Raw genomic sequence first — 25088 nt, forward strand, 5'->3', positions numbered from 1 at the left:
AAATACACTTCAAACAGTTAGCTCCATTCTACTTTGTCAGACTCCACATCAGATTGCAAGGCAGAAAAGCAGCACAACATAATACCTCCCTGCACAGACGATATTCTTACCTGACTCATATCAACATCTAGCTGTCGTGACAAGTCCTCCAAAAAACTCGACTTGAGGCTGTCGAAGGCTGTATAGTTCATGCTTAACAAAATCGTGACAACCACATCTCCCGAAACACATGTTGGACCTGCTCTGTGACAAAAGACATCAGAAGTTAATTACAATCCTCAACCCGCCCACTGACATCATCAGTGATATCATACTAGGAAAGCTAATAAAAGCAACCTGGTATAGTCTCAGACTGTACTGCAGGAGCTTCCGGTTCTAGTTTAGGAGCTGCTACTGGAGATCCCAATGGTGGAGATGAAGGAGCTGGTAGAACTGTCTGCAAGTTGCTCCAGAGGTCTGAACAGTTTGTCTTCCAAAATCCTATTTGTTCGTTTACACGGTCATAAGTCACAAGCATATTTCGCACCACGATACCTGTTTAAAGCATGCATACAGCCTGGAGATGATCAATCCACTTGAGAAGAAACGCACAGGGCAACATACACAACCCATTTGATATAAACCTCTGTTAAAGCCTACTGAAATGCAACCACAGACTCGGGAATCTAAGTCAAGCCGCCCTTTGTTTTGTTTCTTCAAAATGCACTGAGATGCAACCACAAACCAAGCAATAGACTTGAAGATTGAGGCACCAAAGTTATTCCTGGATGATCCAGAAAGAAGAATAACTCAAAATTGCAACTGAATTAATAGTGAACACAAACATAGAAGACCAACACCGCAAGTGATTACATCCTTACTACCATTGTCTACCATCAGACCAAGAGGTGACCTTCCACTAACTCTCTTTCTGTCATCTACCTTCAGACCAAGAGGTGACCTTCCATAAACTTTCTAAGAAACTGGGAAGGGGAAATAGTGGACAATATATACACCAAATTCAATAGCTTTTACATTTGCACATGCTGATAGTAAAATAATCCAAAACAGGTAGTACCAATATTCTGGATTAGCTCTTCAAAATTGTATGAAAATGGACACAGAAATAAGAACTGATGAAATATTTGACAACACAGCAAATCATTTATTCACGTAAGCAATTGCCCTGCATGCTGTTTCAAGTACATGCTAGATTGATGGCCAACACCAAATATAGTATTATCCCTGGAAAGGTTTAGCGCTACTGCCACTACACATCGTAGCAATTCAACAAAATAAAATCTGCAGCACATAATCGTTCCTAATCATTAAATTTTTAAAATTCAAGAACAATTAAGGTGCAACCATCCATGTCAAGTTTCAACAAGACTAAGAGAAAAAATATCCTTGTTTCCTCCAAACAGAAACTACTTGAGGGACACGGCTAAGATAAGGTAACAAACATAGCTATCGAAGGTCTGCATTTTCCCACGACCACATGTGAACACAGCCGTATTTTCATCCACCTTTTGATTTTCACCATAGCCATAAAAATCCTATACCGCACACCTCACCAACTCTATGGATTGCAGTATTACAAAGTCCACACAAACTCTAGCAACTCGCCATTGTTGATAAGGTGCATCCAACTTTCATAGTAATCGATGTTCCAAATTCACATTCCAACATCGACATAACAACTTTCCAGATCCTCAAATAAATAAGGACCAACATCAACATAACAACTGACAATTCCGTACATTTGCAGGCGTCCGTACACTTTCTTTGCAGGATCACTTTGCAGATAGCCATTGTTTGGCTTAGACCTTGCAGAGAATTTGGGGCATTTTATTTGTTGCAGGCATTACAGTCAGGTTGCAGAATATGCTCCAGAAATTTGGGGCTTCTTCATTCCACTTGCAATCTTGCAAACAAAATTTGCGGCTTTTGCAGATAATTGCAGAATTTGGGGCTTTTGGTTAATTTGGCCTCTTTCAAGTGCAATTTCTTGCAGGAATTTGGGGCCTATGCATTTTGAATGCAATTTGGCAGTTGAAAGATCATTTGGGAGCTTTGCAAGCAGTCTTGGACTCAGTTTGAGTCATATTGCAGACATTTGCCACTTCTACAAATATATTTTGCAGATTTTTGGGCATTTGCAAAGCATTTCGGTGCATTTCAAGCCTTTGATAGGCAGTGACAGCAATTGTGATTGTGGGCAGAATTTTGGCAGACTTTGGTTGTGCATTTTACATCCCAGGAAGGGATATTACTTGTCTAGTTTGCAGCATTTTTTAGTTTTCTGGCAGATATAGCTATGAACACCAACCCCAATGAGGTGTTTGGAGTCCTCACACAAGAGGATAAGTTGGATGGCACCAACTACTCCTTGTGGAGTTTTATGGTTTGCAACATCTTGGTTGGCAGACATCTCTGGGATTATGTGGATGGAGATGAGACAAGGCCAAGAACTGTGGCTACATCTATCACTCCTACAGGTGGAGGCAGGGGTAGAGGTCAAAATGCAAGACAAGTGGTAGGAGCAACAGCTGCTACTTTGGTGGCTCCCACAGCAGAACAAAAAAGGTGGGATTCACGGGATGCACAAGCTCTTTCAGTTATTTCTCTTTCTGTCAAGAGGTTTATCATTCCTCGCATTCGGTCATGCAAGACCTCGAAGGCAGCTTGGGAGAATTTAAAGAGCATGTTTGCAGCAAGAAATGATGCTGGAGTTTCCTTCCTGAAGAGAGAACAGAAAAGGTGGGATTCACGGGATGCACAAGCTCTTTCAGTTATTTCTCTTTCTGTCAAGAAGTTTATCATTCCTCGCATTCAGTCGTGCAAGACCTCGAAGGCAACTTGGGAGATTTTAGAGAGCATGTTTGCAGCAAGAAATGATGCCGGAGTTTCCTTCCTGAAGAGAGAGCTATCTCATACACATATGGATGAGGGAGATTCTATGAATGCTCACCTCACAAAACTTCAGGATTTGAGGGAACAGTCGCTGAATATAGATGAGATTATTCCGGATTCAGAGATGATTACCACCACTCTGAATTCTCTTCCTGAGTCTTATCTTGGTTTCCATATCTCGCCAAATTTGTCATTGAGGGTGGGCAGCAATCCTCTCTCTTTTCACAAGTTGGTAGGACTCTTGTTGCAGGAAGAGCAGACAAGAAAGAACATGGCAACACATCCTAGTGAGTATGCCATGCTTTCAAAGTTCAAGCCCAAAAGGAAAGGGCAGTAAAAGCAACATGGAAATCAACCCACAAACCAGCATAAAGCTAATTCAGGACAGCTCTCTCATAAGGCTAAAGGTGATGCAGAGAAGCCTAAGAGGAATGGCATTTGTCACGACTGTAAGAAGCCGGGTCATTACATTGGTGAATGCAAGAAGCGAATAGCTAAGGAGAAGAAAAGGGATTCGGGTATGGCTGTCTCTTGCATTTCAGATTTTCCAATGGCTAGTCCAAATACTACAGCCACTCTTGAGGATGACCCGTATGCTTTCTTGACTTGCAGCTATGACCCTTCAAAGGATGCATGCTCTTTCAGTGTCAATGAGACACTGAACACTTGGTATTTTGATAGTGGTGCTTCCAAGCACATCACTCCAAGGAAGAGCCTTTTTGCATCTTTGCATGCACCACCCACTAAAAAGAAGGTGACATGTGCAAACAATTCTTCTTATTCAGTGTGTGGAGTGGGTGACATCATACTCACATCCACGGATGGCACAGATTTCAGAATTTCTGATGTTCTTTATGTGCCAAGTATAAAGAATAATTTATTTTCAGTGTCCTCTCTTAATCGAGGAGGATTTCGGGTCATATTTGATGACGCTAAGTGTGCTGTCCGAGACAAAGAGAATGATTATGCTTACATGTTGTCTGGCACTTTGTATCGGGGTCCTTTATGGGCACATGAGCTATGGCAGCTTGATGACACTTCAGAAGCATGCTATGGTTGATGCATTGCCTCCTTTGGAGTCACCTCCTCCTCATGCATGTGAGGGATGCATCCTTGGCAAGATGCGTAGATTTTCCTTTAAAAAGAATGGTGCAATAAGAGCTACTCGCAAATTACAGCTCATATAGAAGCATGCTATGGTTGATGCATTGCCTCCTTTGGAGTCACCTCCTCCTCATGCATGTGAGGGATGCATCCTTGGCAAGATGTGTAGATTTCCCTTTAAAAAGGATGGTATAATAAGAGCTACTCGCAAATTACAGCTCATACACAGTGATGTTTGCGGTCCCATGAGGACACCTGCTTTTGGTGGCTATCTCTATTATGTTACATTCATAGATGACCACCAATTATACTTGGGTCTATGGTCTGAAGAATGCATTTCAAACACTTTGTGGAGCCATGGTTGAAAATGAGACAAGACTCAAGGTGCAGACACTTCGCACTGACAGAGGGGGGGAGTATATGTCTCATGAATTTGAGGCATTTTTTAAGGAGAAAGGCATCACACATCAGCTTACAATGAGGCTTACACCTCAGCAAAACAGCAAAACAGCAAAGCTGAGCGGAAGAATCACACTCTCATGGAGATGGATAGATGCATGCTTACTAGTAAGAAGTTGCCTCACAGATTTTGGCTCGAAGGCCTAATGTGTGCCAATTATGTTTGAAACTACCTTGGAAGACTTATTTGAAAGGGGTTTCGCTGGCAAAACTACCTTGATGGCTTGCTTCAATGAGGTTTCTTTGGAGAAACCCTTTCATGAAGCTAGGTTGAGAGAGGGTTTTCAATGTTACCATTCCCAAAGATTATTGTAAAGATTTGTGTATAAAATAGGCATTGCTATAATACTTTGCATATTTCTAAGTGAAACTATGTTTTGTTTTGATCTATTTTTACCATATTTTTACATAGTTGGAAGCTTATTTTTTCCCCTCGCTTGGACGCTCGGAAGATTTCGCTCGAAAAATACTCGTGCTCGGATGCATGCCATGCACAATGAATTGCAATCCACTGAGAAAAATCAGACTTGGGATATTATGGATTTGCCACCAGGGAAACATGCCATTGATACCAAATGGGTTTTCAAAGTGGAAAGGAAGCCAGATGGGTCCATTGATAAGTACAAGGCACGGCTAGTTGCCAAAGGCTATGCACAGAAAAAGGGCATAGATTATGAGGAGAATTTTGCTCCTACATACCGAATGACCACCATAAGGTCAATTATTGCAATGGCCGCAAATTTTGTTTGGAATGTCCATCAGTTGGACATAAAAACAGCTTTCCTTAATGGGGACTTGCAGAAAGAGATTTATGTCAAACCACCTCCTGGATTTAAACTTTTGGGCAATGTACTTCAAGTTTGCAAGCTGAATAAAGCTTTACATGGGCTGAAACAAGCCCCACGTGCATGGTATGCCAAGATTGATGCCTTCCTGACAAGTAAGGGGTTACACAATAGTCCAACGGAAAGCACCCTCTACATCAAGAAGAATGGGGGGGATATTTTGTTCATCATTCTTTATGTAGATGACATGTTGCTCATAAGGTCAAATGAGGAAATAATTACAGATTTCAAGGCTAAATTGAAAGCTGAATTTGACATGACAGATTTAGGCATGTTAAATTTCTATTTGGGGATCCAGTTCATACAAGACAAGCGTGGCATTGTTATGTCTCAATCCAAGTATGTGCAAAAGCTCTTGGAACATGCAAGATTGTAAGCCTATAGCCACTCCCATGGAGCCGAGGCTGAAGCTTACTATGTATGATGCAGGTGAATCAATGGATGTCACACTTTACAGTTAGGCTATTGGATGCCTCATTTATTTGTGCAATACACAGCCCGATATTCAGTATGCAATATCTCAGGTGAGCAGGTATATGCACAGCCCAAAGACAACACATTGGCAGGCTGTAAAACGCATCTTCCATTATTTGCAAGACACAAAGTCTTATGGCTTGATGTTTCTCCGGGGGGTGACTTGCAGATGCATGCTTACAGTGACTCAGATTGGGCTGGAGACTATGACACCACGCAGTCCACTAGTGGTAATTGTTTCTTTTTGGGCAAAAGCTTGCATTTCTTGGCTGAGCAAGAAACAATCTACAGTGGCTACTTCCTCATGTGAAGCTGAGTACAGGGCAGCTTTCACAGCAACAATTGAATGTGTTTGGCTGCATCGTTTGTTTGTTGATCTTCATCTTTTATTGGAGGGTCCTTCTCCAATTCTCACTAGTAATCAGAGTGCTATAGCAGTGGCAAAGAATCATGTGCTCGCACGAAACACATTGAGGTTCATTATCATTATGTCAGAGAGAAGTTGCATGCAGGGGAGATCAGTATGATCTATGTGTCAACACATGACAATGTTGCAGAAGTCTTCACCAAAGCACTTCCACGTGAGAAGTTTGAGCCATTTCACAATGCCCTGAACTTATCTCCTTTTGGTGATTAATCACTTCCTTGTACATCACATTGGCACTGCAGGGGGGTGTTAGAATTATTGGCATATTCTAGGCAGTGGCCAATGTAATCCATAAGTGAGTTAGGGACACTTTTCCCTCACTAGGAGGTTTTTTCCCCTAACCACAGTTAGTGGGTTAGTATGGTTTTGTCATTTGGACAAAACCATCTCACTTGTACTCATCTTATCTTCTTCTATTGCACACTTACGTTTTGCTCTTGCTCTCTCACATCACTTTCTCACTCTGTTTGTATGTTTGTGCTTACCAGGATGGAAAGTAAAAAAGATGAATTATCCTATATTTCCTTAAGAGAAGAAATTAAGTGTGGAATAAGAAAATGCTAGGTTACTTCTTACGGTTTTGAGGATGCAGAAAGTTGTTATACTGATGTTGTCACGAGGTGAGGGACTGGCTAAAGGAAGTGCATACTTCCTAGAAGTTCCTAAGGGCAAAGTCTAGGTGCACCACTAGGTCCTAGGGGCAAGGCAAAGGCTTTAAAAGAGGGGTCTAAAAGTTGGGTCCAAGGGCAACCAACGTTGTCCTTGGTATAGGGGTTAGGACTTTAATGAAGGGGCAAATGGTAAGGAGGAGATGCCATTTGTCATGCATGTGTATGCATGCCCTTCCCCCACCTTCCATCTCTCTCCCCTCACTCTCCCAGAGGTGTTGGACGTTCTTCCAAGGCTAGTACGCACTTCTAGGAAGTGCCAGAAATCATTTTTGAACTTTCTGAAAATTTTCGTATGGACTGTATGGACGTTCGTATGGCTGTACGAAATCCGTACACACATGTTCAGCTACCTCCAACAGGTGCCCGGGGTTGTCTTCTACTATGCTGGACCTTTGTGCACATGTTTTTGGCTGCGTGGTGGCTTCTGGAGCTGTTTTGGACCAATGCAAGCTGCAGGAGAAACTTTCCCTGCTGCTTTTGGCACCTTCTCTTAGGAGGACTCAGGCACAAATCCCGAGGCAATCATTTCGGGACAGATCTGTGAACCATCTTTCCTCTACAGCTCTTCTTGTTCACCCTCCGCTCTCTACCTTCATTTCTCTCTTCTCCTGATTGCTGGAAAACACCTGCACCCTGCGCGGAGCCTGGACAGAGGATAGGTGCGAGGAAGGAGCTCGCCCCTCTGCCACAGACAGCAGGAGCCTTTCCTTGTTCTTTCTTGCTTTGCAGCTTTTTGCAGTGCATGCGTGTTGTGTGCAGTCCTTTCAGGTCTCCAACAGGTTCTAGGAAGCACCCAAAGGCAAGGGTGATCTTGTGGAAGGCCTAAGGACAGTGTGGATGCATGTGATAGCCTTGAGGCTGCCTTGAGTTCAGTTTGCCAGTGGTTTGGATGCCTAAATGCCTCTAAGTTGTGTCAGAAGTGAATGCCTGAGTATGCCTTGCCAGTGGGAATTCTAGTGGTGCACTGGGATTAGATGCCTTGAAGACAAGTAGAGGATTTGCAGAGAGGAACAGTGCAGGGTTGAACCCTTGTTGTAAAGCATTTCCATTCAGAAGCATTAAATAAATACCGTAAGGGGCGCCAAGGCATTTGGGGCCAGTGGGTGCACTTTGTACTATTTTCATTGAGCAGGGGCATTCTAGCCTCACCTTTGTTGTTGTTGAAGCTTGTTTCTAAGTTGTGCTAAGTGATTTAAGTGACTGAAGCTTTCATTGTGGCTATTTATGAAGTTTATGACTGCGTAGAAGAAGATCACTGCCCTTTTGTTTATCGAAGGCCGGTTTTAGATGTTGGTCCTTATTTATTTGAGGATCTAGAAAGTTGTTATGTCGATGTTGGAATGTGAATCCAGAATATCGATTACTATGAAAGTTGGATGCACCTTATCAACAATGGCAAGTTGCTAGAGTTTGTGTGGACTTTGTAATACTGCAATCCATGGAGTTGGTGAGGTGTGCGGTATAGGACTTTTATGGCTATGGTGAAAATAAAAAAGTGGATGAAAATACGCCTGTGTTCACATGTGGTTGTGGAAAAATGCAGACCTTCGATAGCTATGTTTGTTACATTATCTTAGCCGTGATGTAATTTTACGTGTATCTCACATTGATGCCACAGAGCTCTCGAGCTTCATAACACAACCTCAGCTTTTTGTTTGTTGCTTGCTGTTTTGGCAGTCGGGTAGTGCTGGCATTGACTATTCTCCGAGTATGCAGCCATGTGGCTGCTTTGTATTGGCAAGCTTGATAGCCCATGGTTGTAATCAGAGTGGGAATGAAGAAAGTTGAAAGGCTTGTCAGAGAGATTCCCGGGTAGCTTTCAAAAAATGGCAAGATCTGCAAAAGCTTAGGAATACCCTCTTGAAAATAAAGTGTCTAGGCTGTCTCTGGGAAATAAAGGCCCTTGAAAATAAAGTGTCTAGGCTGTCTCTGGGAAATAAGGCTTTAAATGTAGGCTATTCTATCGGCTATCCATAGGTGCCACTCATTCAGTAGTTAGAACACTTGGTACAGTTAGCACATGTACCAGTTAGGACACCTTGTCTTAGGGTTTTGTCATATTAGGTGTACTTTGTACTCATTTCTCTATTGCAGCAATTCATTACAACAGTATGGTTTTCCTTCATTGCTTCCACCTCCTTGGCTTCCATTGCTTGTCCTAGCTTACAAGGGACCATCCCCTCAGCCATTTCCAGCCACCCCGAGCTCTTGAGCTCTCATTCGGGGCTGTTTGCTGGCCTGTACGGAAGTGTACGGAAGCTGGTCGGCACATTTTCCAAGGCACCCTCACAATGTGGTGACCCAAGACCTCTCCAAGCAGTTCTATCGCGGAAAAACATCATTTTGGTGCTGTTGCTGCATAACCAACGACTCCTAGTGCTGCATTTTGGCCTGTGTTTGCACTTTGGAGCACCTAAAGGAGCCGCCTTTCACACGTGTAACCTGCATCAGTGTTTCGGAGCACCTAGAATCACCGATGTGCTGCTACAACACCTCTAGGAACACCTAAGGCCGACTTGCACATTTCGGACCTTCCCACTGCATGTGGGAGCCCTATACCAACCGACTTGGTGATTTGGAGCTTGCTGCTACACTTTGGAGACCTCCCTTGAAGCCCTCTTGCTCTCATTTGCTGTTTCTACACCTCGGGCTGCGAGCTTGTCCCCTCAAGTTGCTATTGCTCTCATTTTGAGGCCTTCTCCTACTGGCCTTCGCTTGTGGGAGCCTCCACATAAGCCTTTGATTGCTGTGAAGCATAGACCCTTGCTGTAATTTCATTTTCCAGCTTCACTTGGCACCCTCATTTGCCATTTGCTGTCCATCTCACCTCTCCTACAAGGGGGTGACTACCTAGCACAAATACGCAAGCCAGGAAAATGCAACTCAAGCAGGAGTTGCACAATGTGCAGAGAGAAAATATGAGCATTAATGACTATCACATGAAGATGAAGAAAATTGCAGATGCACTTGCTTCCATTGGGTCGCCAGTGAAAGATGATGATCTAGTTTCTATGACCTTGAATGGTCTAGGAAAGGATTATGCACAGTTCCGGACATCCATTGCCGTCCATGAAAAATTTCCTGATTTTGAGGAGTTGTTTGCTCTTCTAATTTCTAAAAAGCAGAGAAATCGTGGTGCATCTTCTTCAAGAGGAACTTCAAAAGAAACTGTCTTCTACTCAAATGCTAGAAGAGGTAGAGGCAGAGGCAGAGGCAGAGGTAGAGGAGGCTGATCTGGAGGCCGTGGTAGAAATCAGAATATGCAGCAAACTCAAGAAAACCAGTCCTTTGGAGGAGGACGTGGTAACTCTAGAGGCAGGGGGAGCCAAAGAGGTCGTGGTGGATGGCAAAGAGGCCAAAATGCAAACAGCAATGTTGAATGCTACTATTGTGGTAAAATGGGTCATATGGCTAAAGACTGCTACAAAAAGCAGAATGACATTATGAATGGAAAATTGCAGCAAGGCAATTATGCATCCTCTAGTAGACAGGGTAATGACAGAGATGAGCATTTGTTTATGGTACAGCACATGACCAATTCTGTGACAAGTGCAAAAGAAAGCAATGATGTGTGGTATGTTGACTCGGGTGCGTCAAACCACATGACAGGTCATGCAGAATGGATGCAAGATGCAAGGAAAATGGAAAGACCAGGATTTGTGGAGACTGGTGATAATACTGCACATCCTATTGTGCAGATTGGTAAAATTCCTGTGTCTATGCAGGATGGGAAAAAGAAATACCTGTCTGATGTATTTCATGTCCCGAATATCACCAAGAACCTGGTTTCTGTTGGTCAAATGGTTGAGCAAGGCTTGCAGGTGAGATTTAATCCTCATGGATGCTTTGTTGAGGATATGAAAAATAACGGTCGCTTGATAGCAAAAGGAAAGAAGAAGGGCAGGATGTTTACGTTGGATGCGGACATGCCTGAATTGAGTGCAGCGATGTTTGCACATGGGACCGGTGTAGTTGCAGATATTGATATCTGGCATAAACGCATTGGTCATGTTAATGTACAGCGACTTAAATCAATGCAGGCCCAAAATATTGTTGCAAGATTGCCTAAATTCAAGGTTGCAGAAATGCATAAGGTATGTGAAGCCTGTCAATTTGAAAAACAAGACCCTAAACCATTTCCTAGACATGTTCAAGAGAGTAAGAAGCCATTGGAATTAATCCACTCCGATGTGTGGACTACTAAAGCTGCATCTATTGGAGGCTGTCATTACTTTGTCACTTTTATTGAGGACTACAGCAGAAAAGTTTGGGTGTATTTTATTTTAAAAAAAAGTGAAGTCTTTGGGCATTTCAAAGCTTTTAAAGCTATGGTTGAAAAAGAAACAGGCCTGCAAATAAAATGCCTAAGGTCAGATGGAGGGGGAGAGTACCTCTCAAATGAGTTTGCAAGGTTTCTGCAGAAGCATGACATAAAGCAGCAATATTCATGCAGTCATACCCCACAGCAAAATGGACTTGCAGAAAGGAAAAACAGGCATATTGGAGAGGTATCTTGGGCCATGCTGAATGAAAAAGACCTACCAGATTATTCTTGGGCTGAAGCAGTTGCTATAGCAGTTTACATAATGAACAGGACTCCCACTGCAGCAATACATGGCATGACGCTAGAGGAGATGTATACTAGTAGGAAACCAGATATTTCTCATTTGAAAATTTTTTGTTGCATTGCCTATGTTCATGTGCCAGATGAGTTGAGGTCCAAGTTGGATCCAAAAGCTGAGAAGTGCATCTTTATTGGTTATTCTCTGCAGCAGAAAGGGTATAGATGCTATAACCCTTCTACTCGTAAGTTTACAATGAGCAGAGATGTTTTTTATGAGATGAGCAGCTGGTATAAACCAGTAAATGTAATTGATGATGTAGATGCACAAAATGGTAATGCTGCACAGAATTCACAACAGCAATCACAAAATATTAGTGGACCTGCAGTGTCCTCTAGCTGCGGTTCACATACTTTGCCATGGACAGGTAGATTGAGATCAGGAGAATCTCCTCAAAGCAATGCAGATAGTGATATGCAGGTATCACGAAAAGGAAAAGAGAAGGTAGATCAGCCCATGTTTGATGTGAATGCAGGTCACTCTTATGTGGATGGTGAATCCAGTGGCTCAGAACAGAGCATTGATGATGAAGTGGGTATTCCTTCTGTTGTTACATCTGGAGTAAAGAAGGCCAGGGATGTTTTGAGAGTACCTGGTAGTGAGCCTATTTTGCGCAGGGCTACCAGAGTTAAGTATCCTGTGAATAGGCTGAAATATGATGGATTTACAGCCATTCACTATGCCTATATGGCCAAAGTGATACAAAAACCAGAACCCACTTCTTTTGAGCAAGCCATGGGAAAAGAAAAATGGGAGAAAGCCATGGATGAAGAAATGGATGCCTTGGAAGCAAATGCTACATGGGAATTTGTGCCTTTGCCTAAAGACGAGAATGCAATTGGCTATAAGTGGGTTTATAAGGTGAAGCACAATGCAGATGGTTCTGTGAACAGATACAAGGCAAGATTAGTTGTCAAGGGGTATGCACAAACATATGGCATTGATTATGAAGAAACATTCAGTCCAGTTGCAAGGATGGCAACCGTAAGAGCAGTCATTGCTATGGCTGCATCAAAGGGATGGTCTTTACATCAGATGGATGTAAAGAATGCCTTCTTGCAAGGTGATTTGCAAGAAGAGGTCTTTATGGAGCAGCCACCAGGTTATGTTCATGCTGTTCATCTTGAGTTTGTTTGGAGGTTGAAGAAAGCCTTGCATGGCTTGAAGCAAGCACCTAGAGCATGGTCTGACAAGATAGGACAGTATCTTGTCACTATTGGCTTTCAGATTTCCAAGGCAAATTTCTCACTTTATGTGAGAAAAACAGAGAAAGGTATTATGCTGCTTGTCATTTATGTTGATGATTTGATCATCACAGGTGATAGTGATGAAGATATCCTTCATGTGAAAATGCTATTGAAGCAAAAGTTTGAGATGAAGGATTTGGGAGAGCTGCGTTATTTCTTGGGCATTGAGGTGATTAGATCACCAAGTGGGATACAGCTCTTGCAGAGGCAGTATGGATTGGACATGCTGTCCAAATATGAGATGACAGGCTGTAAGCCTATTTCAGTTCCTTTGGAGCAGAATGTGAAGCTGAGCGCAGATGCATGTGAGCTTCTGGAAGACCCTACTATGTATAGACGCGTAGTAGGAAGTTTTATTTATATGACTATTACCAGGCCAGATTTGAGCTACGCTATTGGATTGGTAAGTCAGTTTATGCAGGCTCCAAGGAAACTGCATTTGGATGCGGCTAGACGCATACTCAGGTATGTGAAGTCCACATTGCAGTATGGACTCTTTTATGAGGCTGAGATTCAGATACAGTTGCATGGATACACTGATGCTGATTGAGCTGGTAGTATTTCTGATAGACGATCTACCAGTGGATATGTGTTCTCTTTTGGAAGTGCTGAGTCACTTGGAGCAGCAAGAAACAGCCTACAGTTGCCTTGTCGAGCACAAAGGCTGAGTACAGGGGTGCAGCAATGGCTGCATGTGAGGTAGCTTAGTTGCATAAGCTACTTTATGATATGCATCAGTCTACACATGGGCCAGTTGTCATTTATTGTGACAACATGAGCAGTATACACTTGGCAAATAACCCAGTCTATCATGCTAGAACAAAGCACATCGAGGTGCATTATCACTATGTGCGGGAGAAGGTTTTACTAGGTCTTATTGATCTAGTTTATGTCAGCACAGAGGATTAGGTAGCTGACATATTCACGAAGGCATTGGGTGCAGAGAAGCTACGCAAGTTCAGAGACCTGCTTGGTGTGCACGAATTGGGATTGAGCTCGAGGGGGAGTGTTGAGATATCGAGCTCCACTCGTGATATGCCAGGGTGACCGTTGTGCATTTATGTCACCGACTTGTTAGCTACAGATGCGGTTGGTACACCGCCCATGAATAATAGCTAGATAACAGCTATCCTTATGTACTCTAGTTCGTGGCTCAGTTAGTATGCCACCTTAGTTAGCTGAGTTTGGTTTGAGACCCACATATAGGGTTCTCCTATTTCTTTGTACTAGAGTTCTTTTGGCTTTCACAACTAAGAAGAGGAAAACTGTTTTCAGCCTCCACCTTTGTGTGTATTCCCCCATTGTGTATGTGAGAAAGCTGCAAGTGAGACTCCTTCCTTCTCTCCCACTATCTTCACAGAGCTCCCCATGAAGCTCAACTTCTTAATCCTCACTTTTTTTTTTTTTAGCACTTAACCTCTATGGGAGGCCCTCCGGATCTATCTTCTCCTCTCAAGCTTCTTCTGCCTTCTATCACAGCCCCTTGCATCCAAGAAGACCTACTACAACTACACGCATTCAAGACTTGGTTGGCACTAAGTGAGCTCCCCATGAAGCTCAACTTCTTAATCCTCACTTTTTTTTAAAAAGCACTTAACCTCTGTGGGAGGCCCTCCAGATCTAACTTCTCCTCTCAAGCTTCTTCTGCCTTCAATCATAGCCCCTTGCGAATCTCTAAGTGTCAAAGGTTCCAAAAGAATGGCCGAGGGAAAGACTAAGTCTAGAATTCTGCAATTCACACTACGTATCGCATTCTTTCATTGCACGAAGTAGCTGTATTGGAGTAAGAGTCTGGGACTGGCCTTCTTCAAGCTGCTCTTGGATGGGCTGCAAACTCTGCCTCATCGGGCAGTCACGAGTGTAATATGCGCCAGTACAAATATAACAACCACTGCCCTTTGGTCCCGAACTACTTGCAGAGGCTTTGGCTGAAGCTACACTGCTCTTAGGTTGGGCTATATAAGCCCTCCCCTTGCCTTTGGAACTGGCTGGAGTCAATGCCAAGGTCTTCGATGGATTCTCCACAATGGCACCCAGGGGCCTGAATCTTTTCTTGTCTCTCCAGAAGCGCTTCATTTTTCGTTTACCCTTGAACTTGTCATCCTCCAAACACAGGAGGAGCGCTTCATTGATCCGCCAGGGTATACCCAAATCCACCTCCCCAATTCGATGATGATCTCTATCGGACAATCCCTTGTTTATTTGTTTTTTTGGGCAAAGAAAGGAACCTTCTATTCATACTTGAAAGACTTCATACAAAACATCAGCCCCGAAGGTGCTGAGTATGAAAAAAACTGAAAAAAGGCTGAAAGAAGAAAAAACCAGCCTGTTCTAGAGAAACCCAGCTCACTGCCTAGGGGATCTCCGGTACAGGGGCTACCAGCCAGGTGGGGGGACTATACAACCAACAAATCCCTCGCGGAGTGAGTATGTAGAAAACTCCTACAAGACAAGCCTTGCAGAAACGAGTGCGCCTCGCAACAGTCGCCCTAGAGCTCAAGGTCCCATGCTCCCAAGTGGAGCGCAGGGTATAGATGATTCTTGCCAAATGGCAACCAAGGTAGCCAAGAGTGGAACCGGATGCTCACCCATCACCAGAATACAACCAGCAACCCCAATGTTCCACGCCGTGATACTGGCTACTACCTCCCACATGCTATCCTCTCGGGGAGAATGAGGATCCGGGCTAACAGAAGGGACCGCCTCATGGAGCTCTATCCTCTGAATACTCTGACCCTGTATCCGGTAAGCAAGAGAGACCTCATCAATCTGAAGCGCGTGACCTCCCTCAGTCAACCAGGAAACCATCCCCCAGGTGTAGCCCCTTTGGAGTCTGAAGGCTCTGCATGCAGGTCATAATCCTAAGGGCTCCCATCCATATCCTCACTGCGTTGTGACAGCTCCAGTGGCAGTGGGGATCGTCTCCAAAAATCCAGTAGAGCAGCAGTGACACTGCCCAGCCACCCCCTCTGCTCCAACCACGGGCCTATGGGCAACCCTCCGTGGGCAGCCAGCCAAAAGAAGTAGGATATCGTCCTCGGCCGCCAACTGGACCATAGACTCATCCAAAATCTGAAACGAGCATCCTAGGGCACCCTCTCGGCTACCCAATGCCTCTCCCTCGAAGGGGTCCAAGTCGAAGAGTCCATCTGAAGCCTCCTACCAATCCGAGTGGTATACGAAAAGAAAGGCACCTCATATGTAAATGGGAATGACCATAAGAGCCAATGCCACACCAAAGCCTGCCAGCAGACGGCCAGCCATGAGAAGGGACCATTGCTGTAGCTCCAATGAGAAAGACTGATGTGGCCAAAGCCACCATCCATCTCCGGCTTATGGCATTGTTGGCGAGGGGCCAGCAATAGCACTGCCAAACGAGAGAAATGATATTCAATGCCAAGACAAGCACTTCAAGTTTCAGTTGTGTTTGTTTCTTGGTTTTGTTGTCGTCTTTCTTGGCCGCTTTCTCTGTATCTTTGCCACCTTTCCCCATTTCTTTTGGCTGATCCCGTGTTCGGTGCAGGAAAGGAGAATGCCGAGCAAGAAAGTAAGGGGAAAGAAAAAGTGGGGAGGACCTAAAAATGGACACATTGATGAATGTGTCACCAAATAAGGGAGAAGGTGATAAAATGTTGAATATAGAGATTACGGAAATTCATATATTCAATCACAACTTCACAATTTAAGGCTAGACCTAGTTTTAAAATCGCATACCTATGAGTAATAAGCCCAAAACTCAAACCATCCACAAATTCTAAAAAAGAAAAATCAGCCGATAAAAATAAAGGTCCAAATGCTGCTTTTCAAAATTGCACAATTACCTCCTAGGAGTGTAGCAGAGTCCTTGCCATTGCCAAATATTCCCAAGCAATAAGCTCCAGGCACCTTCAGATGCTGCAGGCAACACAGTGAGTGAATTAGACATGATTAAAATGTTGCAAAAGAATCGTACAACTGTTTGAGAGGTAATCTTGAACAAAAATGTACCACCCAAAAAGAAGCTGCAACTAGATTCCATGGCATCTAAGCTAAGGAAAACGGCTCTTACTTTAAAAAGATAATTCTCAGGTGCCAAGGACACTGTTTTTGCATCTCCAAACTTAAGCTGAACTTCAGGAAAATGATGGGGAAGCTGTGACAAATCACTGTTATGATACAAAAACCTTTGTCAGAACTTTGTTTTTCTTTACACAGGAAACCACCTACTGTCATGCACCCAAAAAATGCAAGAACTATTTACAAAGGAGACAATATGAAACGGTTCACAGAAGATAAGTTCAGCAGCCTCACACAAAAAATTCCCATGAATGGAGTATGAAGACATATGCTGGTATCTATCAGAAAGGGTCACATGCTCTAGTCCATTGCAAAAACAGAGCAGGCAGCAAAGATAAAGGTTTTAAATCCACAAATTGTAAGGCACAAAGATTGTCTGATTACTCTGAACCAATTTAAACAAAGAGCCAATAAATTAAGTAAAGTAAAGAAAGCCCAAAAGGAGGGCAAATGGTATTTTTTATGGAAAAGAAAAACACTTATCAGAAATTCAAGGCCTAAAGACTCTCAGTCTTAAACTACTGTAATGATGGCCATTCTATGTTAGCTTTAGAAATAGTTATGCTTTTGTAACAATGGTGAAAATGCTTCATACCTCATATGGGGTTACATGAAATCATGCTTTATGGAGTAAATGCTTCATGTACTCCTATGGAAACCCTTGCTACATGCAACTCCCTTTTTGGTCCTCCACACACGTCTCTCTCTCTCTCTGTCTCTTTCTCTCTCTCTCACTATGCACACATTAGGGAAGAGTTCAATCACCTCCTTGAGGGACATAACAAACTGGCTGATTTGCTGCATAAAGGGTCACCTTCAGCTTTAGGAACATTTGTGTATAAGCTCTTCAAGCATAGGAATCCACCTGAATCCTAGAAGGTGGTTTCTCTTTCCACCCTCCCATCTTCGGGAGGAGCTTTCATGTACTTGTGATATTGTATTGCTCAGGTCCCATAGGCCGGTTTTGGTCTTCAGAGGACGATAATATATTCTTCTTCTTCTTCTTCTTCTCTCTCTCTCTCTCTCTCTCTATTCAAAGGAGGAGACAAAAATTCAGTCACCGATTACAAGACTATAATGGTCAGTTCCACACTAGCTAAACTTTTTAGCACAGTGCTTGAGGCAAAAATCAGCAATTGGGCTGAAGAGGTCAAGAAGAGGGCCATTGGCCAAGCAGGCTTCCGTAAAGAACATAGAACTGCAGATCACCTGGTCACATTAAGAGTACTCATGGATGAGAGCAGGCTTAGAGGAGAAACTCTTCTGTGTTGCTTTGTAGATTTCGAGAAGGCATTTGATACAGTCCCAAGAGGTGGCCTATGGAAAAGAATGCAAGACCTCGGAGTCCCTTTGGCACTAAGGGTAGGCATCTCTCGCATATACGAGAAGGTCTCATGCAAACTCAGGCAAGAACATGGACTGTCAACCGCCTTCCAAAGTAATATGGGGGTGAAACAAGGTTGCCCTCTTTCACCCACAATATGCATTGACAAGCTAGAAGAACTGATTAATGAATTTGCAGCAAAAGAAGGAATACAAGAGCCAAAGCTTGGGCTATGGACAATACTATTGCTCCTATATGCAGATGGCGTGGTTCTTTTCGCTAATGACCCTGACTCCATGCATCAACTATTACAGGTACTACAGGTCTTTTGCACGGAAAGTGGGCTGCAAGTTAACACTGCCAAAACCAAAATGGTGGCAGTATGCACCACCCGACCTGAACATCCCCCAGTTATCAGCTTTGAGGGGCAGCCCATTGAATATGTCGATACCTTTAAATAATTGGGAATTGACATACCAGCTGATCACAGATGGTGGCAATGTGCACAAAGAAGGCTGGATACAGGTTGGGGGAAGTACTATCAATTTGAAAACGACTGTAGGGACACTGACACCTGGAACTGGAAGATTCGGAATATGTTGTTTGATGCATATGTGGTTCAAACAGTGTTATATTGATGCTAGAATACTATCAAGATCAAATAAATCCTTTATGCTCGTCATCTTTCATGACATCAAATGCCCCTGCTCAGCCATACATCAGTACTCCCATACCTCTTCTCTATTGCAGGAATATTGCCAGATTCCGCACACGGTCACATACCTTGGCAATAGAGACAGGAGCTTGGCTAAATCTGCCGCGACATGTCAGAGTTTGCAGATTCTGTGATTCACAGACAGTAGAGATAGAGGCACATATAGCCCTACACTGCCCCCGATATGCACACATTAGAGACGACTATCAGCAGATACTGGCAGACACCACTCAGATCTCGTCAGTTCTCTCCACTGCCTCTCCGGCAACGTTGGGATCTTTTGTCACTCGTCTTTTTTTGTACCGTCAAGAACTTGAAATTTCTTGACCCCTCCACAACAGAGGAGATTTTTGTACTAAGGATTAGGTCCCATGGGTCATTTTTGGCCCCCCGAGGAAGATAATAAAATTCTACTTCTACTTCTACTTCTCTCACACACACAATAATAAAATTCTACTTCTACTTCTACTTCTCTCACACACACACACATACATTCGAGACCAAGCATAGCCTTCCAAGCGAACCAAAGACAAAGCACGAGTACCATCGACTAGTTCTCTCTCTCTCTCTCTCATGGAGGAACGTTTTTTCTTTCTTCCCAAGAAACAGAGTGCATATTCTTCCTTGCTAGATTGGTGGAAGTGGACCGCCTTTTTTTTCCAGGAAACATGGGGTCATTTCAGACCCCTTTCAAGTTGAACAAACACCCAGGCCTGACTACTCCTTTTGGGAAAGTGTATGGCACCAAGAACAGCAAGAAAATAGATATGCTTATGAATATGTTCATCGAGTTACAGGCTGAGAATTTCCAACTCCAAAAAACTGTCATGCAACTCCAAAAAATAGTGGATGCCTTAGAGAACACAGTGGATAATGGATGCCAGCAGATGCAAAAGTTTATCCAAGCCAAGCTTGTCGAAAGGGATGCAAAGAATGTACAAGAAGGGAAGAAATGGACTGAAATAGTGTCTAAGAAAGATGCCAGTGCAGCACATGTTGAAGAACCATCAAAACCAGCTCAAACACCGTCACGTCCATCAACCACAAACCAAGAAGATGCCCATGACCAGAGAGAAAGAGATAAGAGATCTCAAAATATGATAGCAGCCATCTATATGCAGATAATTAAGTCAAAATGAGACCCAAAAGGCTACTATAGACTACTATTTTAGTGAACATCTATATATACCTTTGTAAGACTAGAATAAGTCCAATCATACAAATTTAGAATTTCTGTTGTTCTAAAGATCAAAAATCTACAAAGAAAATAAAAGAGAAAATGAAAGAGAAGAGAAAAAAAAGATAAACAAAAACTTTTATGAAAAACAAAAGGAAGACATACTTAGCAAGCAAAGCAACACTTATGTCGTCATCAGAGCCCAAGCATAAGCAGCTTATATATGTACTAGCACAGAAAGTTGACCAATCCTAGCTCTTCTTCAACCTCCTACTTCCAGCCAACAAGTCTTCCATCTACTTGCTACTCCTATGAAATCAACTGGCTGGACTATTTAGAAATTGATACCAGCCATTGGAATTCGATTTGCTATCATCAATTTAAGTCACACAGTAGCAGCATCGATCTGCAACCTCCAGCTTTAGAGATTCAATATGTTGTTGCTGATCCCATTATATAGGGAGTGGTTGAATATCGAGTCTTTAAGTCCCTAAGGGTGAAAGCAAGGTAGGATGTCCAAAATAGTTGTGTCTCAGATAGGAGTTATAATCCATGGTCTACCAGAGATGGATAAGGAAACCCCTCTGGCTCTAGCGAAGGAGGTGACTGAATTTTTTTCAGAACACTTTGCAATGCCTGAAGTGACTGTATTGACGGGATATCTCAAGGTGTATGCCTTAGGCAAACCTTGGGTTCTATGTGTGTGCTAGAGGCACAGTTAGGTGCCCATAAGCACTGTTAGGTGGTGGTACATGCCACATAGGATGATTGAGAGATTCTAGGAGCTGATTGAGGACATGATTGAGGAGATGATTGTGGAGCTTGGTGGCTCATGTAGAGGTGCCTAGATATGGACCTCACCTTTCTTCATTCCATAAGCAAGCAAGCATTCTCTCATTTAGTGTCATCTTCTTCTTCTTCTTCACCTTCCTCTCCATTTTGCCCCTTTCTGCCCAAACACTTGGAGGGCTGAGTTCTCTACCTACAAGCAACCATTCCTAGGGTCCTTCTGGCTGGAGAGACCCTTCATATGGGCGACCTTCCACGTCAGAGCAATTAGGCAATGGTGCCCACAAACCCGCGCAACAGCCGCCTTCTTCCTGATGCTATTTCGTGCAATACGACTTGCTGGAGCAGCCCTTCCGAAATTCTTCTGAGCCACGCTTGCACAACAGCATGAGCTAGCCCCTGTCCAGATTTGAAGTGAAATGGTCCACCAGGGAGGGAGAAACAGACGAAAAACCAATCGACATTGAAGCTCCTGGCTATGGCGACGTGACACGGCATTTCGCCTCTCTTCTTCAGTGGCTCTTCTCTGGTATACCAGCTTTATTTCTACCTAGAAAGCCCTCTTTTCTTTGCTTTGAAGAGTGAGATACAAGCCCTCCAAGATCAGGCCTCTGTTTTGGACAGTTTTGACAATGTTGTGAGTTTGGTGCTACATTAGATGCTACTTTAGCATTTCTGATGTTTTAAAGTGTTGAATAGCATCAGTACAATTGTGGCTACAACTTTCCTTTAGGTTGCTATACCTGGATTTGCTTGGAATACTTTCATTTAGCATGCAAGTTAAAGTATCATTTCCATTATGATTTTTAGTATGGAATTTGGTTACAAGTCTTTGCTACACTAAATGCTTGTACTTTGAAACTTTTCAACTCTTTCTAGCCTTGTAAGAGAGTAGACACTGCCCATTTTGGGTTAGACCCTCTCATGGCTACTTTCTTGAATATGGATAAGTTCAATGGTAAAGGCTTTCACACATGGCAGATAAAAGTTAAGTTTGCATTGATGAGGAAAAACCTCTGGGGGCTTGTCAAACCTGCTTCAACTTCTTCTTCAACAACCTCTAATGCTAGAGAATCCTCAACTCCTACACACCCGGCACGAGATCCTGCTAGAGAGGAGAAAGCCTATGGCATTATTACTCTTGGCTTAGGAGATGACTATATTCATCACATTTCTCATTTGGAGTCTCCTTCTGAAGCTTGGCAGAAGCTTGATATTATTTTTGGTGCTAGCTCTCACATCTCAAAATTGTCACTTAAGATTGCCTTCTTTGAATTGAAGATGGCTAGTGGCACTCCCTTGGCTGCCGATGTCAATCACATGCGGAGTCTCATGACTCAACTTCCTTCTATCAACTCTCCAATCACTACAGATGATGCAATGGCAGTACTGCTCAAAAGTATGCCTGAAGATTATGATCATGTTGTTACCACATTGAAAAATCTTCCTAATCCTACTCTTGAAGGTCTTATTACTGCTCTTCAAGAAGAAGAAAGGCACAAGGAACTCCGGAGAGGCAATGACACAGCCTATGCCATAAAAACTCAAATGGGCAAGTTTTCACCTTGCAAACATTGTGGGAAGACTAATCACCTCTCAAAAGATTGCTTCAAGATCAATCCTTGCAAATATTGTGGCAAAAACAATAACCATGAAATGTTTTGTAAGGCCAAAAAGGAAGCAACTACAAAACCAGAAACTGTCAATTTACTTTCAGTTGATGTGCCTCCACAAGATGAGGCCTCCTATGATGATTATGCTTTTTTGAACCATCTCCATATATGCTCCAGATCTCTCTTTTATGAGTCAAGGTACTTTGCCTGGATAGTCCTCCAAAATGAATGGAATAAACTATTGTGTTCTCTGTAAACACCTCTGGTCACCATATGATGTAGGCCATGTGTATGTGTTTTGCTCCATGGTACCTCCTGCAGACATTGTGTGCATGTACATGCAGGGGAGATAACCATTGGAAGGTCTTATGTATCCCTTTGTTGACTTCACACCCTTGGGAACCCTTGCAAGCATGAGATCCAAGCCATAGATTTATCCTTGACCACCATGAGATGGCTTGAGACACTATGTGACTAGATGTATCCTTGACATAGCCTGAGGCATTCCCTTGAGGGGGGGGTTGATGGGATATCTCAAGGTGTATGCCTCAGGCACACCCTGGGTTCTATGTGTGTGTGCTAGAGGCACAGTTAGGTGCCCATAAGCACTGTTAGGTGGTGGTAGATGCCACATAGGATGATTGAGAGATTCTAGGAGCTGATTGAGGAGATGATTGAGGAGATGATTATGGAGCTTGGTGGCTCATGTAGAGGTGCCTACACATGGACCTCACCTTTCTTCATTCCATAAGCAAGCTCTCATTTCATGTTCAGCTTCATGCTTTCCTTTCACTTCTTCAACATGTATATGCAGCCCATCGTGTAGGGAAAGCACAAGAGGACAAACCCAATAAAAGGGCTATTGTGTGCACTGTAGCAGATCCACGGAAAAGGGAGATTATCGTGGATAGCAGTAAAGTGTATCTTAAAGGCACACCTTTCTATGTCAATGAAGACCGCATCCCAAAATAGCAGGAAGTGCGAAGAAAGCAATACACGGAAAGACTAATGAGACAAGGAAAGCTGCCCCAAACACAAGATGGGGATCAAAATGTGAAATAGGGGCTCGCAACCCATGGGACACACAAATGCTTACAAGTCATGTTTTGGAATTGTAGGGGCTTCCCTTGGCATTAGGGATAAGCATAAATGCCTTCATTCACGATGCAGACATCATCCTTTTAGGAGAAACTTGGGAAAGTGAAACATGCAGGATCCCAGAGATACCGGGATATGTGGTGCACTCAATATACCAACGGCAAGTGGGGAAAAGAGGGCAAGGAGGTGTTGCATGCATGATACAAGAACACATGGCAGAAAAAGTCAGCCTTCATAAAGTGGACAAATACAAAAGATACATGTGGCTGAAAATAGAACTTGGCAAATGCCCTGTCTTTCTTGCAAGTTGCTACATACCTCACCATGAGTCACCCTTTTACAGTAGACACGGAGTGGACCCTAGTGCTGCGTTTGAAGCACTATGTCTTGATGTGGCTGAACTCAGAGAAAAGGGCCAAGTCATAGTGATGGGAGACCTTAACGCAAGAATTGGTCAACTACAGTTTCAGCCCATTACGCATGATGAAATGGATAAAGAAGCAGTCACAGAAGTGGACATCATGTGGCAGAGAGGATCCGAGGACGACACCATCAACACACAAGGCAAAGCACTCCGATGCATGATTAATGGGCTGCACATGCCAGTCTTGAATGGAATGCAATTATTCCCTAACACCCACAAGATGACGTGTCTCTCAGCCAGCGGAGGACAGAGTGTGCTAGATTATGTGGTACATGTGGATACTATACCCATTATCAAAAGCTTCAACATAGGGATGAAATATCCGGAATCGGACCATCTCCCAATATGGATGGATCTTGACATACACCTTGAACATAGGGAGCAGAAATTTTCAGCACATGCAGGAGGTTTCAAAGTAGACCCATACAAACACCAAGTTTATGCAGACACTTTGGATGCAAAGCTGAGAACAATAACCAATCCCACATGGACAGCCTTGCAGGAAGCAATACTTGCCTCAGCCATGCAAACATTTGGAGCAGCAACTACAAGAAAAAAGAAACAGGTCAAAGGACTACCACACAAGAAATGGTATGACGAGGAATGCAAACAACTACGCCAAGAGCTGAAATACATACTGAATGCAGATAGGCATAAACAACTGGAGAAGACATACAATGCCCTCACAACGAAAAAGAAAAGAAAATATATTTTGGAAAGAGAAAAATCTGATTTGGTAACTTTCATCAAAAATCCAAGAAAGGGCTGGAAACAAGTGAAAGGCAGACGGAAACACGTCATAGGGGATATATCAGATGCAACCATGCTTAATTATGTTACCAAGTTGTACAATCATGCACTTGCTACTGAAATGGGGAGGGAGGATCTATCGGTCACATGCACTAGTCCTTTCACCTTTGAAGACATTGAAGTTGGACTAGAGAAGATGGCTAATGGCAAAGCATCAGATCACATGAAGATATAGGCGGAATTTGTGAAATGGACAGGAGACCGAGCAAGAACATGGCTCTCACACATCCTAACACATGCTCTACACCATGGTTTCCCTACGGAATGGCAAGAAAATTGGGTCCAGCCTTTACACAAAGGTGGAGACAAAAATTCAGTCACAAATTACAGAACTATAATGG

At 43.2% G+C, this 25088-nt stretch overlaps 1 protein-coding gene across 1 annotated transcript in view; it reads right to left on the reverse strand.

Moving 5' to 3' along the window:
* LOC147885900 (Eukaryotic aspartyl protease family protein) overlaps positions 1–25088 on the reverse strand; it is an 82411-nt gene that overhangs the window by 15578 nt on the left and 41745 nt on the right. Inside the window, exons 6-9 of the mRNA XM_087396456.1 lie at positions 16790–16886; positions 16563–16635; positions 337–534; positions 111–238 (exon numbers count right to left, since the gene is read on the reverse strand). Coding sequence (XP_087252582.1) covers positions 111–238; positions 337–534; positions 16563–16635; positions 16790–16886 — 496 coding nt within the window. The remainder of the gene's footprint in view (positions 1–110; positions 239–336; positions 535–16562; positions 16636–16789; positions 16887–25088) is intronic.

The sequence above is a fragment of the Dipteris shenzhenensis genome, chromosome 25 (assembly GCF_047967505.1).
Source record: "Dipteris shenzhenensis isolate YYH24624 ecotype China chromosome 25, Dip_SZ_1.0, whole genome shotgun sequence".
NCBI classification, from domain to species: Eukaryota; Viridiplantae; Streptophyta; class Polypodiopsida; order Gleicheniales; family Dipteridaceae; genus Dipteris; species Dipteris shenzhenensis.